The following is a 16,902-nucleotide window of genomic DNA, read 5'->3' as shown; positions in this document are numbered from 1 at the left end:
AGTTGGAAGCCATTTTTAGCAATAACAGCCTTCTGTTAATTAAACTAATTTTGAGAACAGTAAGTGCTCCAACTGGTAATAATCCTATAATCTGCATAAAGCAGGTTTTCAGGCTGCTAGATAACTTGGTTCTCTTTTCCTTATTTCATCCATTTTACTTAACTATAGAGTAGTCATGAATCAGAGCCAAGACTGCCATGCGAGGTTGTGCACAACATAAAGGCACCCAGTTGAGGAGGTGAATAGACCTAAAATGTAGCTCACATTCCCTGCAAAAGCCCATGTGCAGAGGAAAGGGCACCTGCTATCTCCTCACCTGGCACCTGTGGTGCAGGTCTGCCCCAAGAGAGCTGCCTTTTTCTGATTTACCCTAAGGAAATACCTTTTTTAATTCCCCTACCTAGAGGGTTCCTCTTTTAAAATGCAAAACAGTGCTGTGCTTCAGCTAATTTATGGCTGGCTCCCTAGAGGAAAGCCAATTGTGTGCATCTCTTCTCAGCTCCACTTTGAGTGACAATCTGGTTGGTAGCTTTCAACTGGCAAAGAGATCGATGGGGTAATGACACCATAGAAATCAGTAAATGCTACAAAGCAGGGATTTCCCCCACCCCACCAGACTTGGTTTCCAGTGCACCACTGAAAAAGGCCTAGTGTGGACTAGGATGGCCCTGACAAGAGCAGGCATGTTAGAGGCCTCAAAAATGTATGATTGGAAGACCTATGAAGCTTGAAGGGCTCTTTTTCTAAGTATATAGTCAGCTAGGAGATGTCCATATAAAAATCCGATTGCAGTTGACCCTTGAACAACACAGGTTTGAACTGTGCAAGTCCACTTATACACACCTTCAATACACAGAGCACAATGTTGTCTTTTTTTAATGCTTTTTTAAAAAAAGATATTGGGTGGAGAGGGGCAGAGGAAGAGGAAGGGAGTGTTACAAGCCAACTCCATGCTGAGGGCACAGTGTATGATCCCATGACCCTGAGATCAGGACCTGAGTTGAAACCAAGAGTTGGATGCCTAACCGACTGTGTCACCCAGGCACCCCAACACTGTATTTTTCTTAGGGTTTTCTTAATAACATTTTCTCTTTTATACCTTACTATATAGCAAGAATAGAAAATATAATACATATACAAAATGTGTGTGGACTGTTTATGTTATCGCTAAGGTTTCCAGCCAACAGTAGGCTATTAGTAGTTAAGTTTTGGGGGCGTCAAAAGTTACATGTGGATTTTTTACTTTGTGGGGTGTTGATGCCCCTATCCCCTGCATTGTTCACAAGACAGATAATAGTTGTGACTTCAAAACTGTTAAGGATTGCAGAGAGATACTCAACCCAACTCTAGAAATGACTAAGGTAAATCAGCTGAATTCTTAAAAGCAAGCCCCTGGGGTCAGTGGACAGACTCATTCACCTATTAGGCTGTGACAGGTCCCCCAAACACTCATGGGTTGGGGGTTGGGCTGGAGTTGGACAGTGAGATTTAGCTTGCAAGCCATTTGACTCTGTGGTAAGATACATATTTGAGCAGGAAAAATGTCCTGTGGTTCACAACTGATTCCAAACCTGCCATGCCTCAGTGTCCCTTTGCTGAGAAAGAAAGCAGTGCCTGATAAGCACTTTACAGCCCCAAACCCAACCTGGAATCAGGTTAGCTGGCTGAAAATGACAACTTTGCCTTACACTGGGTAGACCTGGCTAGTCCACAACCAAACAGGCCAAAAGGCCAAACAGAGTTTTGGATCAACCTCTTCAATGGAAAGAAGACCATGCCTGCCAGCACCACAAGAAAAGAAGGCATAGGATTTATGGCAAAAAAATTTCATAAATAAATAAATAAATAAATAAATAAATAAATAAATAAATAAAATTTTTATGTACGTAAAATTCCCCTCAAATGTCAGGCCAAGACTGTCCCAAGGCCCCAACTGCCATATATAGAGAAGAAAAAGCATTGAAAAAGGAAGGAAGCCAAAAAAAAAAAAAAAAAAAAGGCCAAGACTACTCCCAGAAGGAGGCATTCACACAGGCGTCAAATACAAAATGAAAGCTGGCAGCGCCTCTGCCCTTGTGAGAGTAGCCCCAAGATTTTACCACTCTAGAGAGAAAAAGGAAAATCTGTATGCCCTTGAGACTTTTTAGGGAGGCAGAGGAAGAACTCTACCTAGCAGTAGCCAGTGCGGTGTCTTTAAAGCTAGCAGCACTCCTCCTGGAATGGGGCAGAGTGAAGAGAGCCACAAGTGGTGCAGAGCAGGAGTCTGGAGTACAAGTCAGAAGCACACACACCACAGTAGCATGACTGGGCTCAGGATATGCTGACTCGTTTAGAGGACAAAGGGTATCCCCAGCCAGAGATACTGGAAGTATGAAATAGGAGATCCTTTTTCAAATTTTACAAAGGACTCCCCATGGAGCCCCTTTCCTTACCGCTCCTTTAGTGAAATGTAATGTTTTATAGATCATTAACCACAAGATTCCAAACCCGGGGGTGACAAAAAACCATCAAGCTAAAATGCTCGTTCATTGGTTATCAGATAAAGTGAAAACAGAGTATCTCTACAAGCATAATAGGTACCAACGGCATTTTGAGTAAGATGGCTTTTTAGGAACATTTTTGCTGAGGAAAAAGAAGCAGCTAGTTGTGAGCTGGTAAATATTTAACAACGAACTCTTGGTTGGGGTAGGTCTGATGTGTAGTATTTACCAATTTCTATGGTAGAAAGATTCCCACTATGGTCATGTTATGGTGTTGTCAACCGGCAACCAACATTTTTGAAAATTTAAAAATTGCTCTTTGCAGTGCACCTGGGAGGCTCAGCAGGTTAAACGTCTGTCTTCAGCTCAGGTCATGATCCCAGGGTCCCAGGATCGAGCCCCTCATCAGGGGAGGGGCTCAGTGGGGAGCCTGCTGCTCTATCTCCCTCTACGGGTCCCCCTGCTTGTGCTCTCTCACCCCGACTCCCTCAAATAGATAAATAAATAAAATCTTTAAACAAACAAAAAAACTGGCTCTTGCAACATGTATGAACCACCTTTGCACCACTGTATAATCTATATAGAATGAGAATAGGAAATCTGTTAGGGGTCTTTCAGGTGAGAGTAAATACCCAACTGAAAGTGGTATAAACAATAATGAGAGTAAAAGCTACAGTGGCTTGACAATATCATTAAAGACATTTAAAGTTATTAAAGACACAGAATATTCCCTTCCTTCCTTCTACCATCCTCAGTGGTTGGCTTTTGCCCTTGGCTTATCCTCTCATAAACATCCCAAACAGTAAAAGTAAACTCATGTCTTTTATTTAAAAAAAAAAAAAAAAAGCCATAAAGCATTTGGTAGTGTAAATTTTTCTTCAAAGTAAACTTAAATGTTCCTTAAATTGTTTGTGTGCCTAAGTTTGAGACTTTAACCAAAGACATGTTTCTTTCCCCTCCAACTCCAATTACCAAGTGGTTTTTTTTTTATATACCTTCACTTCCATTTCACTTGATTTCACTGAAATATGTTTCTAGTTAATAGTATAATTCATTTACAGTTTAACTGAAAATATAGAGTTGTTACATGTTTTAGCTACATAGTTGCCTCTGATTAACCATGGTCAATAGTGACTTAGGTCCCATTTCATTGGTTTCTCATATTCTGCTAGAATGATTAACAGTCAAACTGATTTCCACCCCTCAGTTTTCTCTTCTGTGTTAGTGGAAACCCCAACAGAAGATTGATGATAAAAATCTACATTCTCAAGTATTTTTTGTATATCCTGTTTTCAGACCATTCCTTCTTAGGAAATATTTGAAGGGGGAAAATTTTTCTTTGAGGTGAATAGAGAAGTAGCTCTACCACCCACATCCCTTCCATTCAAATTGCTGCTTCCAATTGTCCCTTCTGCTTTGAGTCTGTAAAATCTTAGCAGAACTTAAAAAAAAAAAAAAAAAAAGCTAAAGAAAGAAACCATGCCACAATTTGAGAGTAGCATTAAAAACCTGTTTCTAGGGATCCCTGGGTGGCGCAGCGGTTTAGTGCCTGCCTTTGGCTCAGAGCACGATCCTGGAGACCCACGATCGAATCCTGCATTGGGCTCCCGGTACATGGAGCCTGCTTCTCCCTCTGCCTGTGTCTCTGCCTCTCTCTCTCTCTCTCTGTCTGTGACTATCATAAATAAATAAAAATTAAAAAAAAAAAAACCTGTTTCTACTAATGTTAACACATGGCAATAGGTGCCAAGTAACTTGAAAGACAGAAAAATTCATTAGGTTAGTGATGATTAAAACAATAGAAAACCTTTATTAGGGGCTACCTATGTAATCAGTAATGCACTGAATGATTTACATGGATTTGAGCTCATTTTATTACTACAATTCTGTAAGGTGGTGTGATGGTTAGTCTTACATGTCAATTTAGCTAGCTGTAATACCTAGTTATTTGTCAAACACTAATCTAGACGTTTTTTGTGAGGGTATTTTGTTGATGTGGTTAACATCTATAATCACTTGACTTTAAATAAGGATTATCCTTGATGATATGGGTGAACTTTATTCAATCAGTTAAAGGCCTTAAGAACAAAAATGAGGTTTCCCAGAGAAGAAATTCTATCTCAAGACTACAGCTTCAAATCCTACCTGCTGGTCCATCCTATAGATTTTATAAACTACAATACTAACCAAGTATCTAAGTTTTCAGCCTGCCTGCCTGTCCTACACATTTCAAGCTTGTCAGTCCCCTCAATGGCCTGAGCCACTTCCTTCAAATATTATCATCTATGTCCTACTGGTTCTCTTATTAGAGTTCTAGAGAACCCTGATACAGGTGGGCACTGTCATGTTTCCCATCTTTAAAATGGAGAAGCTGTGGTTTGAGAAAATTTGCTGGGTTAAACAGGCAGTCAGCAGAACCTGAACTTTAAACACGGAAGTTGACTTTGGAACCCTTGAAAGCAATCATCATACTATGACTAAGGAAACCTTTGCTGGCTGGATGTATCACTGGGATGATGTGCCTAATTTTCATTTTATTTTTTAAAGGTTTATTTATGTTACAAAAGGAGAGAGAAAAGCGGTGGTGTGGAAAAAGCAGAGGGAGAGGAATAGAGAATCTCAAGCAGACTCCCTGCTGGCTGTGGAGCTGAGGCCGGGCCGATCCCAGGACCCTGAGATCACGACCTGAACCAAAATCAAGAGTTGGATGCCCAACTGACTGAGCCACCCAGATACCCCATAATTTTCACTACTGTTTAAAAGAGTGATTCAAGTAGAATGCATCTTCCTGGAGAATCAGCCCAGAAGTGTAAATGAATCTAGACAGATGGACAGTATACATCTGTTCTTCTCAGCTATTCTGCTGCCCAATGTCTCTATCATACAACTCCTCCCATCTATTTCTCTGCTGTCCAGATATCTTTGCCATTTCCTTATCTTAGCACACCCAGGGTCCTACTAGCAGCATATAGTCTTCTTAAAGAGACTATTCTTTGGAAGATATAACAAGGAAGCAGAATAGAGAGGATTCATTCAAAATTCCATTAGAGAAGTTTTAATCTATATCTAGCTGTTGTGGGCAAATAGCTGGAACCACTTTATTGACTGTCTGCCTGCTGAAAACCAGATGTTCTTTGAGCTTCCAGACCTACATAATAACCCTGAAACCAGGTACACATGCACCCTTCACTGCAGACCCCAGAACTAGTTGGGAGTCATTTTCCTGCGGAACTAAAATCTCAGGCTCTTCAAATTTAAGGGAATCCTAATTGTAGAGCCCCTAACTCTGCAACTCAGGGTTTATGGGAAATTTTTTTTTAATTTTTTTTTTTTTTTTTTTTTAATTTATGATAGTCACAGAGAGAGAGAGAGAGGCAGAGACACAGGCGGAGGGAGAAGCAGGCTCCATGCACCGGGAGCCTGATGTGGGATTCGATCCCGGTTCTCCAGGATCGCGCCCTGGGCCAAAGGCAGGCGCCAAACCGCTGCGCCACCCAGGGATCCCTATGGGAAATTTTTAAATGCAATCTTTGAAAGAGGCTTCTTCTGAAACAGAATACAGAACTTTTGAACAGAAGTGTTCAGCTGAGCAAAAAGTCCAGAATGGCCCAGATTGTAGGGGATCAAAAAAAAATTAAAGACAGTCTGAGGGAAATGAGAGAGGCCTAAAATAAATTTAACTGCCTGCTTACCAGGAGCATAGGAACATTTACTTTGGGGGCAAGTCTGGATTGCACTGCTATGAAAAGGACCATGAATCCTCAGAGTGAAATGGTAAAGGGAGCAGAAAAGAGAGAAAGAGGCCCCCGTTAAGTGTGGGCGGCACCATTGCTAGTCTGGTGTCTGATGGCATTTTTCAAAAATGATACCATTTGTAAAATGAGTTTAAAATAGGATTTCACTAGTGATTTCATGTCTGTAAAGAGTATTGATTATTTTGGGATTTCCTCCAATGTTTAGAGGCTCCGTCCTTTGAACCCGCGGATTGACTAGTTCATCTACAGCTGCTCTCGGTGCTCAGCAAGTTTCCTGGTCCTGTTGCTAGGAGACCAGGACTTCTCAGAAGTGGGCCCTGTGACAAGCATCATGAGGCGGTGGTGGGCTCTGCCGACTAGCCACAGTGCCATCAAGCGGTCACTCTGCAGAACAGTGAGACAAGGTTTTTTTTGTGTCCTCTGTTCTCTCATTAGAGAGCTCTGAGATTGTCTCTGTTCCAGATGAATTAGCAGGTTAGTGAACAGTGAGGGATTGTTTATTCTCTTGTACTCTTCTGCACACAGTGAGGGTTTTTTTTCCTCCAATATATGAATCATGCCACGGCAAGCAGGATGGATGAAATTAGAAGAATGCTGGACTGGTTGGTGGAAGGCATTTTAGGTCGTCCCTAATTTGACCTCTCTTGGTTGTAATTTCTTCTAAACAAGTGGTATGGGCTGGGTCTCTCAAAGTCCCTTCTATCCCCAAATCTCTAATTCTTTGCTGCTTTTACACGCAGTTCTTCCAGAAGAGCTTATCCTCGAAGCTGATCTTGGTCAAGTAGCTTCAACAGACTTTAGTTATGTTGCTTCACAGTGACTTTGAGCAGGTGGCAGCAAGGCTGCAGGGGTAAAGGGAAAAACCTGTGCCTACCACGAGAGGCAAAATTGCCAACCTTATGTGGCAAATGCCTCTGCTCCTACATATTTGGTGGAGTCCCCCTGGGTAAAACTGTCCTTCCCAAGCAAGGAATTCTGGCCCAGGAAATCAGCTCCAGGTGTCTTGGGTAAGAATCTGTGAGGTAAGGTCAACAGGGAAGCACATCTGAGCAGGATGTACTTGTGGACTTTCAGCAGCAGGCTGGTTGGATTAATGGGTTCACTGAAGATTTCTATAGAAGAGAAAAAGGAATTCGAATTCCACCTCAAAGGATGAATCCCTGTCCCTTCCTCTTGACAATCTCTGGAAGCCAGCGAAAGGATTGTCTCTACTCTGGACCCAGCTTCACATTACTTTTCAAGTCCTGTTTGGAGGCTACATAAATCCAGGCTCCTGGTGTGCCTCATTACACTCCTGTATGGAGACTGCGGTAATTTTTCACTCTCTCCAATAACCTGCCTCGCTGTTGATTTAACTCTGGTTCTTGCAAGCCAAATATGAATTATGGTGAATGCTGTTCTTGTCCTGTTGGGACTTATGGGAATCTTCATGGATCTGTGCATTATATCCAGTTTCCTCTGATTTCAGGATCAAGTAAAACAGGAACCCTGAGTATCAAACAAGCCTAAACCAAAATACAGTGAATTATCAACATGCTAAGACAATACAGCTGAATTATCGTATGTCACAAGAGTATGATTTGGTTGACACTTTTGTCATTATTTGGGGGATTCTTAAAAAAAAAAAAACCTACTTTCGGGGGCAGCCCCGGTGGCGCAGCAGTTTAGCGCCGCCTGCAGCCCAGGGCGTGATCCTGGAGACCTGGGATTGAGTCCCACGTCGGGCTCCCTGCATGGAGCCTGCTTCTCCCTCTGCCTGTGTCTCTGCCTCTCTCTCTCTCTCTCTGCATCTCTATGAATAAATAAAATCTTTAAAAAAAAAAACTAATTTTGGGACGCCTGGGTGGCTCAGCGGTTGAGCATCTGCCTTTGGCTCGGGGCGTGATCCTGGAGTCCTGGGATCAAGTCCCACATCAGTCTCGCTACATGGAGCCTGCTTCTCCCTCTGTCTGTGTTTCTGCCTGTCTCTTTGTCTCTAATTAATAAATAAAATCTTTAAAAAAAACCTACTTTCTATAACAAGAGTTTGTATGAAATTGTCTCCAATTTCCATCTACTGGGGTAAATTCACAGAACGTTGGAGATAGAATGGAGCTTATATTCATCTAGTCTCTTTTAGTTTAAAATGAAATCTAAAAATATATATCAACATAAAACTGAGGTAAATCAAATTTAACTTTTTGCACTCTTTTAAAAATATTTCATTTAGGGACACCTGGGTGGGCTCACCTGGGTTGGTTAAGTGGCTGCCTTCAGCTCAGGTCAAGATCCCAGCCCCATGATGGAGCCCCACATCGGGCTCCTTGCTCAGTGGGGAACCTGCTTCTCCCTCTGCCCCTCCCCCTGCTTGTGCTCTCTCTCTCTTTTAAAAAATATTCCAAAAAATTTTTCCATTTAAATGGATCAAATAAATAAAATGTCCATTTAAATTGAGTATTTTTTATAATGGACCCCAAAAAATGGACAAGAATGCAGTCTTCTTTTTCAACAGGTCTGAACCACAGAATTCAAGGGCCAAGTAAGAGAGTGGTCTAGCTCATTTTGTCATTTTAGACTGCCATCTGCTGATGGGATAATTGAGGAGGAAAAAGAAAAGGAAGAAAAATACGAGATGTTCTATCTCTTGAATCTATTGATTGAAGGAAGCACCTCCATTTAAAAACATCAGCTCTGTAGATGTTTTGTAAATGAGATATTTTGTGGTGGTTGTTCCTAGCCCTGAATATCAAACCCAGTCTTATCTCATTTCCCTGTGATTGTGTCTCTGATACCACCACAAGTCCAAAACCTATCCACAACCAAAGAAAGGGTGAGGGTCAGCTCATTAAATTTCACCTAGACTCTCTTTTTAAGAATGGCCAGATTCTCTTAGACCTTAGATTTCCACCCAGGCAGCAGCCAGGAGGCCCAGTGAGGCCTGCCTGGGGGTGGTCACTCACGTGTTCGAGAGACTTCTGTAATGTCCAAGAAAAGAGTGACTGACATACTTGCAGCTGGAGGACCTGAGTGTGATTTCCAGCCCCGTCACTCTAATGTGGGCAAGTCACACACCACGGCATTTCCTCATCAATGAAGCAGAGATGACAAATACATCGCAGAATTCTTTTGAAAGAATTCTGGGTGGCTCAGTGGTTGAATGCCTCCCTTTGGGCCGGGGCGTGATCCTGGAGTCCCAGGATTTAGTCCCACATCGGGCTCCCTGAGTGGAGCCTGCTTCTCCCTCTGCCTGTGTCTCTGTCTCTCTGTGTCTCTCATGAATAAATAAATAAAATCTTTAAATAAAAAATAATTCTTTTGAGAGGATAAAATGAGATAATGCAGGTAAAATCGCTGAATTGTAATTATTATTTGCGGCTCTTAACTGGGATGTGAAAATGCATACCAGTCTTGCCAGTAAGCCTTTGATTATTTAATTAAGAATGTTTCTAAAATGTGTTGGCCCTAGATTTGAAATATAAGAAATCTGACAAGCAGAGAAGAAAACCTCGAGATACCACAGGCAAAGAGTTTAGGCTTGGGAAGGGTGTGAAGTATCCTGGAGGGAGAAGAGGGCAAAGAGGCATTGGCTGGGTAAATGGGCTCATGTCTGAGTCTCTAGGAGAATGAAGAAGATGCTCCGTGTCCTTGCTATCTTTGTGTATAGGGTAGGCCTGGGCAGCCAAAGACCTCTGCCTGAACTGCAGAGTCTAGAGAAATGCTATCTGTTGTTTCTCCCGTTGGCATTTTCTGGGTTTGACCAGCAAGGACACCTACTCATTGGCTTGAGTTTAACTCAAAAATGGGAAGTAAACGTCCCAGACACAGCCTAGATGGGACACAGATGTGAGAAAAACACTATGTTGACTTCAGAATTTTCAGGGCATCATCATTGCTTAGGTTAGGGGGCAGGGGGAGGCTATTAGGCAACTTTATCAGTTTTCTTTCCCTAATAATCCTAATTAAAATTCAATCACAGAAGACTTTCCAGCAAGTTCTAGTATATTCCATCCACGGGAGATCTGAGCAGTGGTGGTTACTTGGAAGAAGGTGATGTAAAAACACACACAATATTAATACTCCCTCAATGTTACTTAGAGAAATCCACATCTCTGAGACATGTGACACAAAAGATTTCATTTGGAACAGAAGCCCACAGATACAAAATTTCAGTAGGGAGAAGAAAAAAGAGACAGAATAAAACTAACTTGAGTCATGAATCAAAGACTGTGTGTATGGTTTATGCTTTTTGGACCTAATAATGTAGGAAAGCATTCTGTTTTTTTATGCATGTAACTAATATAGTAAAAGGACTACTGAGCATAGCTCAAGGTAAAAGCTTCCTCTAAAACAAAAAGCAACCAAAATAAAACCACAGAAATTATAATCAATAATTAAATGCACTTTACATAATAAAACATTTCCTTCAGCAAATTGGTTGGAAAAAAACATAAATAGCTTCTGTTTTTAAAGCTTTTTAATCTCTGGCACATAACAATAATTGAAAGAATTCTGCGAAATTACACAAAAGTATTTGGTGGATTTGAATTAATGGGCCAAGCGAGCTTTTTTTCCTTGGCTTCTCTGTCAAATGAATCATAGATCGAGTCTTTGGTTATAGTTTTGGCCGTGGGAGGAATTTCTGAAATGCCAACGTAGTTTTTTTTGGCCATCCTTGAACTGGTTGTGATAGTATAGGCATTGCTTCGGTAACACTTCATTGAGGACATGCAAAAAGTCTCTTTCATTCCTCTCCTAAAGTTGGCATTATAGACGGAATACAGTGTAGGTTTAGAGGCTGAAGAACTAAAGGATATCCATGTGATAGCCGTGAAAACAAGGGAACTTTTCTTGGAGTCTCGTTCGTGGGGGTGCCACAGCTGAGCTACATGGAAAGGCAGCCAAGAGAGCAAAAACAACAGATTCAAAATGAGGAACATCTTGATAGTTTTCACTTTTGTCCTTGGGACAATGTTCATCGTCCTCCTCACTGTTCGGCCATCAGTGCCTATTCTCCAAATATACTTCACAACCTTCTGGTAAAATAAAATGATGAGGATGGATGGAATCACAAAGCTCACCAAGAAATGGATGACGGTATAGGCGGTTCCTTCCCAAGAAGAAGGGAAGAAATAGTTGCAGTGACTGTCCCAGCTGGAGCCAAAGAAAAAGAACACAGGGCTCACAAAAGCTGCATCAAAGATCCACGATGCCGCGATCATTTTCTTGGCTTTTTCCCTGGATACCTTGAAGCTCAGAGGATAGACGATGGTGTAGAACCGGTCTATGCAGATGGAGAGGAGAACGTAGATCTGGACACCTGGCGTGAGATACTGAAAATACCGCACGACCTTGCACATCACACTGCCAAGTGTCCACCTCCCAGTGGCAAACTGAAGCAGGACGAAAGGCGTGCTGGCCACGCTGATGAGGAGATCCGCACAGGCCATGGAGACCACAAAGTAGTTGGTGGTGGACTGAGTCCTCCTACTCCTGTGGATGACCAAACAAACCAGGGAATTGCCAAATATAGAAAACAACCACAGGGTCCCAAAGAAAATGCTGGCAGTGGCCACTTCCCCAGGTTTCAGTCCAGGCTGCAGGCCAGTTCTGTTGTTCATCCAACTGTGCTCCTCCTGTAGTTCCGTCAGGTCATGGCTTGGCAGGGGTGTGGTTGTTTCAGTGCAGCTGTGGTTCTGGAGGGGCACCAGAAGTGTGGGAATAACCAGAGGCGGCTTGCTGTTATCCATTCTGTGAGCAAAAACCATACTCACTTTTTCCCTCTTAGTTCTGGATAAGGAAAGAAGAATGAGGCCTCCTGTTAAAATGGTGTTACAAAGAGCAGCTCCTAAGGCTAACAATCTTATTTGACACTTAGACTGGTTGTCGTTTGCCAGCGAGGAGGACTTGTGCATTGGCATTAAAACTGGACTACCAATCAGAAAAGGCTCTGGCTCCATCTCGCTTTCGTTTTAGAAGCAGTTTTAGCTGATCCCAGCTTAGGCTCTCTTGGGCCTCCCCTCTCTCGACCTGTGGTCGAGTGAGGCAGAACTCATGCCAAGCCCCACACCTGAACATACATACCCTTATTACCTTCACTCACTGGGGACCACAAAGGGTTAGGGTGCTCAAATCTGGCTCATGGTAAGGATACTGCGCCCCAAATGAAGAGCTGCTGGGATGCAGGGCATGTAGGTGAGAAGTCACTAAATGTCGTGACACTAAAGCAATGAGGCTGCGAGCAGAAAATGTGGGCAGATGGAAACATACATGTGAGCTATGGAAATAGCTCAGAAGGATCTGTGCGTTCAGACTGGCTGGCTCCTGGAAACAGCCTTGTGCAGAATTTCCAGCACAGAAGCATTATGGAAGTACCTGGAGCAACTGTATGTAACACTTTTACATGAGCCAGAAGTAGTGCCTAGTTTAATGACATCTGAAAATAGCTCACTTTCTCCAAAAGATGATGTAGTGCATGTTCTAATAGGTTTGCCACTTATCAGTGACATATCTTCATGTCCTTCTGCTGTTACTGTTTCATAAAATGACATATTGACTGCAAACATACAAGATGTTCTCTAAAGAATTTAACCAGGTTACTGGAAAGCTTATGGCATCTGGATGATTAAAAGCAACCAACTAGGACACCTGGATGGCTCAGTTAGTTACATGTCTGCCTTCGGCTTAGGTCATGATCCTCGGGTTCTAGGGTGGAGCCCCACATCCACATGAGCTCTCTGCTCAGAGGGGAGTCTGCTTCTCCTTCTCTCTCTGCCCTTCCCTCCAATTTGTGTTCTTGCTCACTCTGCTCTCGCTATGATCCTTATATATAGAAGAATATTTAAAAGTTTAGCCCTTATTTTAACTTCTGGGAGGGTACTTTTGGGTAAGAAAAGAAGTTATACTTTTTAATAGGTAAAACAATTATATACCTTAAAAAAATAAAAAATAAAACAATTATATAATTGTGGGCTATTCAGTTAAAATTGGGGTGATTTGGGTTGCAGTTAGATTATTAAGGTATAATTTGGTCTGAACCTATTAAGCAGAAGGGAGAAAGCACAGCACCTAAATCCAAAATAACCAGAGCAACTGGTTAGGCTGTGGCACAAGGGGAGGGTACTCTAGTAGCAGGCTCCAACAGGACCCAGTGTCCCCCCTGCTGGGCTCCTGTGACTAGCCTCACAAAAAAAACCTTTCCAAAGTTTTAGAGGTGGGATTAAAAAATAGGTTTGTTTGTTTGTTTAAAAGATTTCATTTTGGGGGTGTGTGCCTGGGTGGCTCAGGAAGTTTGCCTTTGGCTCAGGTCATGATCTCAGGGTGCTGGGATTGAGCCACACATCAGGCTCCATGCTCATTGAGGAGTCTGCTCCTCCATCTGCCCCTACCATGCTCTTGCACTCTCTCTCAAATAAACAAACAAAATCTTTTTTAAAAATGTAAAGATCTTTTTTTAAAAGTAATCTCTAGGGGATCCCTGGGTGGTGCAGCGGTTTGGCGCCTGCCTTTGGCCCAGGGCGCGATCCTGGAGACCCGGGATCGAATCCCACGTCGGGCTCCTGGTGCATGGAGCCTGCTTCTCCCTCTGCCTATGTCTCTGCCTCTCTCTGTGTGACTATCATAAATAAATAAAAGAAAAAAAATAAAAGTAATCTCTATATCCAATGTGGGGCTAGAACTCACAATCCTGAGATCAAGAGTTGCATACTCCACTGACAGAGCCAGCCAGGTGCCTCTAAGAATAGTTCTTAATGAAAGAACAGTTTTTAATGGCCCACTTTCCTTGAAGGACTTTTGCACTAATTTGTGGCAGAGAGAGGAGTGTTAATATATATTGTCCTCCCCAAGAAACCACATTCAACAAAAATCTGAAGCTCAGGGCAGTAAATGCCAGTCCTGTATTACCTGTAGGCTTTTTTGTCCGTAAGGCAGCTCTACTTGATTTCTCAAAAGAAATATAAGGTAATTAGACATTGGACTACCAGAAGACCTTTAAGCATGGCTGGCTGGTTGATGGTCAGTTGTAAGAACAGCAACCATACTATCCATATAAAGAAATCAGTATACCGGGCAGCCCTGGTGGCTCAGCGGTTTAGCGCCGCCTTCAGTCCAGGGCCTGATCTTGGAGCCCCAGGATCAAGTCCCATGTTGCGAACCTGCTTGGAGCCTGCTTCTCCCTCTGCCTGTGTCTCTGCCTCTCTCTCTCTCTTTCTCTGTCTCTCATGAATAAATAAATGAATAAGATCTTTAAAAAAAAAATTAGTATACATGCGATATAAAATTAGCACGTCCTAGAAAATCTGGAATGCATGACCTTTATACTTATAAAATTGAAATAATCTCTTCAGCTTCATATGTGTAAAACCTACAAAATGCCCACCCCCAATTTTTTTTTGGAGATTTAAACTTTTTTTTTTTTTTTTTTTTTTTTTTTTTTTTGGAGATTTAAACTTTAGGGGTGCCTGGCTGGCTCAGTCAGTAGAGCTTGCAACTTGGTCTCAAGGTTGGGAGTTTGAGCCCCACATTGGGTGTAGAGATTACTTACAAACAACATCTTAAGAAAAATGAAATAAGATAAAGATTTAAGGTTTAAAACAGGGGTGCCTGGGTGGCTCAGTTGGTTAAGCGCCTGCCTTTGGCTCAGGTCGTGGTCCCTGGGTCCTGGGATTGAGCCCTGAGTCAGGTTCCCTGCTCCTCTGGGAGTCTGCTTCTCTCTCTGTCTGCCGTTCTTCCTCCTGCTTGTGCTCTCTGTCAAATGCATAAAATCATTTAAAATAAATAAAATAAAAGTTTAAAACAGATGAGCAATTATCCCAGGCAGAAAAAGCGGCTCTAAACTTCTCAGGGATGCCTGTGGCCTAAATAAAACAGTAACTGGTGGCATGGGCACTATTCTGTCCTCAATACACAGATTTTGAAACCTGTGAACTTAACTTTTGTTTTTCCCTTCCTCTCATACCAAAACCCTGCAGATGAAACTCGAGTTCACTACCACAACCAAGCACTGAGGGCCTCCCATCTTCCATCATTTCCTCCAGCTGCCTTACACCAGTGAGCTTGTCTGCTGGGTCCTCCAACCCCACCACAGGGAGGCAGAGGATCCCACTGCTCAGAAACTGGACCAGGGAGCCTTGAGGAGCTCCTGGGTCCAGGTCTCCCCTGATGATGGCATGGCTTTTCAGACTCTACGTAAAACTGCAGTAGCTCTGTTCATTCATTCAAGAAACCAAGACACTATGCTAGGTCCTAGGTGAACAAAGATAAGCAAGGCCCAGAAGAGGGCAAATGTATAAATAAGCTGCCTAACTGTATATAATTATAATTGATGCTAAAAAGAAAAGGAAGATAAAAAGCGGATAAAAAGGAAGATATCTAAGCGGCAGATAAAAACAAGGATCCAATTTTGCATGGGATAGGAGAAGGGAAGATTCCACAGAGAGGAGGTTTGAGCCGGGGACATGGACTGGGACTTCTTTAGGGAGCCAAGGGACTGAAAAAAACATTCCAAGGAGGGGAGAGAGAGAGCACATGGAATGGTTTGGAGGATCATCCTTCCGGGTTGATCTTTTTTGGGCCATTTTCCCTTTAGAGACATTGTTTTCTGCAAACCACACCTCCCAGAGTCGATAGTTTCTAAATGCCCTACAATCAAACTAACCTAACTTTTCTCCAAGGTTACATTTTCTGTATTCGTGGGCTGCAATGTGGTCAGAAGGTGGAGGAGAATATTGACATATCCAGAATGGCTGTGGTATCCTTGTTCACACAGCAGTTTGTCAGTAGTTTACTACAGCATCTCCCAAGTGTGTTCTGCTTTACAGCAATGGTTCTCTAGCTTAGCCACGCATCGGACTTTCCCAGGGAGATTTATAAAAATACCCATGCCCTGGTCCTACCCCAGAGATTCTAATTTAATTGGTCTGCAGTGCAGCCTAGGCAGTGGGAAATTTCAGGGTTCCCCAGGTGATCCTAATGTGCAGGAATCCCAGCTTTAGAATTGCTTCTATGTTTCTGTCTTCCCCCAGCAAGCTGTGGGCTCCCAGAGGAAGAATGTTATTCTTTTTTCTTTACATTGATAATTGTTACTAAGTATTTATTGGATCAAATCCATAAGGACAGAGAACTAAAACGCATGACTCCTACTCTAAGGGGGCTCTGCTAGGAGAATTAAACCCAGAGATAGAGAGCCTTTGTGTCTTCTCTGAGAGCTGAAACATTGGCGACCACATGCAGACAGGGAAAACAGACTCCTGAAAAGAGCCAGGCAGGCAAAATTGAAGTCACCCTGGACGACTGCTACCTGCAGTAGAGTTCTCATTTTTTTCTTTTTTAAAGATTTTATTTATTTATTCATGAGAGACAGAAAGAGAATGGCAGAGATACAGGCAGAGGGAGAAGCAGGCTCCCTGTAGGGAGCCCAATACGGGACTGGATCCCAGGACCCCATGATCATGCCCTGAGCCAAGGGCAGACGCTCAACTGCTGAGCCACCCAGGCATCCCAGTAGAGTCCTCATTTAAGGGAGAGTGAAGGTAGCTGAGGTGTCCTCAAACAGGCTTCTGTAATCCCACTCCAGAAAAAAATAGCCTGCCATATCATAACTAAGTTCGAGGATCCCAAAGTAAAGTTTCAGAAAGGTCTCCTCTGCTCCATTAATTTGGAAATAAATCCTTCTTCCGGGGAATGTTTCT

The 16,902-nt window shown here is 42.7% G+C and overlaps 1 protein-coding gene across 5 annotated transcripts in view; it reads right to left on the bottom strand.

Moving 5' to 3' along the window:
- Positions 1-10,670: 10,670 nt before the first annotated feature.
- GPR19 (G protein-coupled receptor 19) overlaps positions 10,671-16,902 on the bottom strand; it is a 39,859-nt gene continuing 33,627 nt past the window's right edge. For all 5 annotated transcript variants that reach the window (XM_072766016.1, XM_072766018.1, XM_072766019.1 and 2 more), the window contains one exon: positions 10,671-12,001. In XM_072766016.1, the coding sequence (XP_072622117.1) occupies positions 10,732-11,979 (1,248 nt within the window). In that variant the 5' untranslated portion in view covers positions 11,980-12,001 and the 3' untranslated portion in view covers positions 10,671-10,731. The remainder of the gene's footprint in view (positions 12,002-16,902) is intronic.

This window comes from Vulpes vulpes, chromosome 8, assembly GCF_048418805.1.
Source record: "Vulpes vulpes isolate BD-2025 chromosome 8, VulVul3, whole genome shotgun sequence".
In the NCBI taxonomy this organism is placed as follows: Eukaryota; Metazoa; Chordata; class Mammalia; order Carnivora; family Canidae; genus Vulpes; species Vulpes vulpes.
This window is presented reverse-complemented; position numbering and strand designations above follow the sequence as displayed.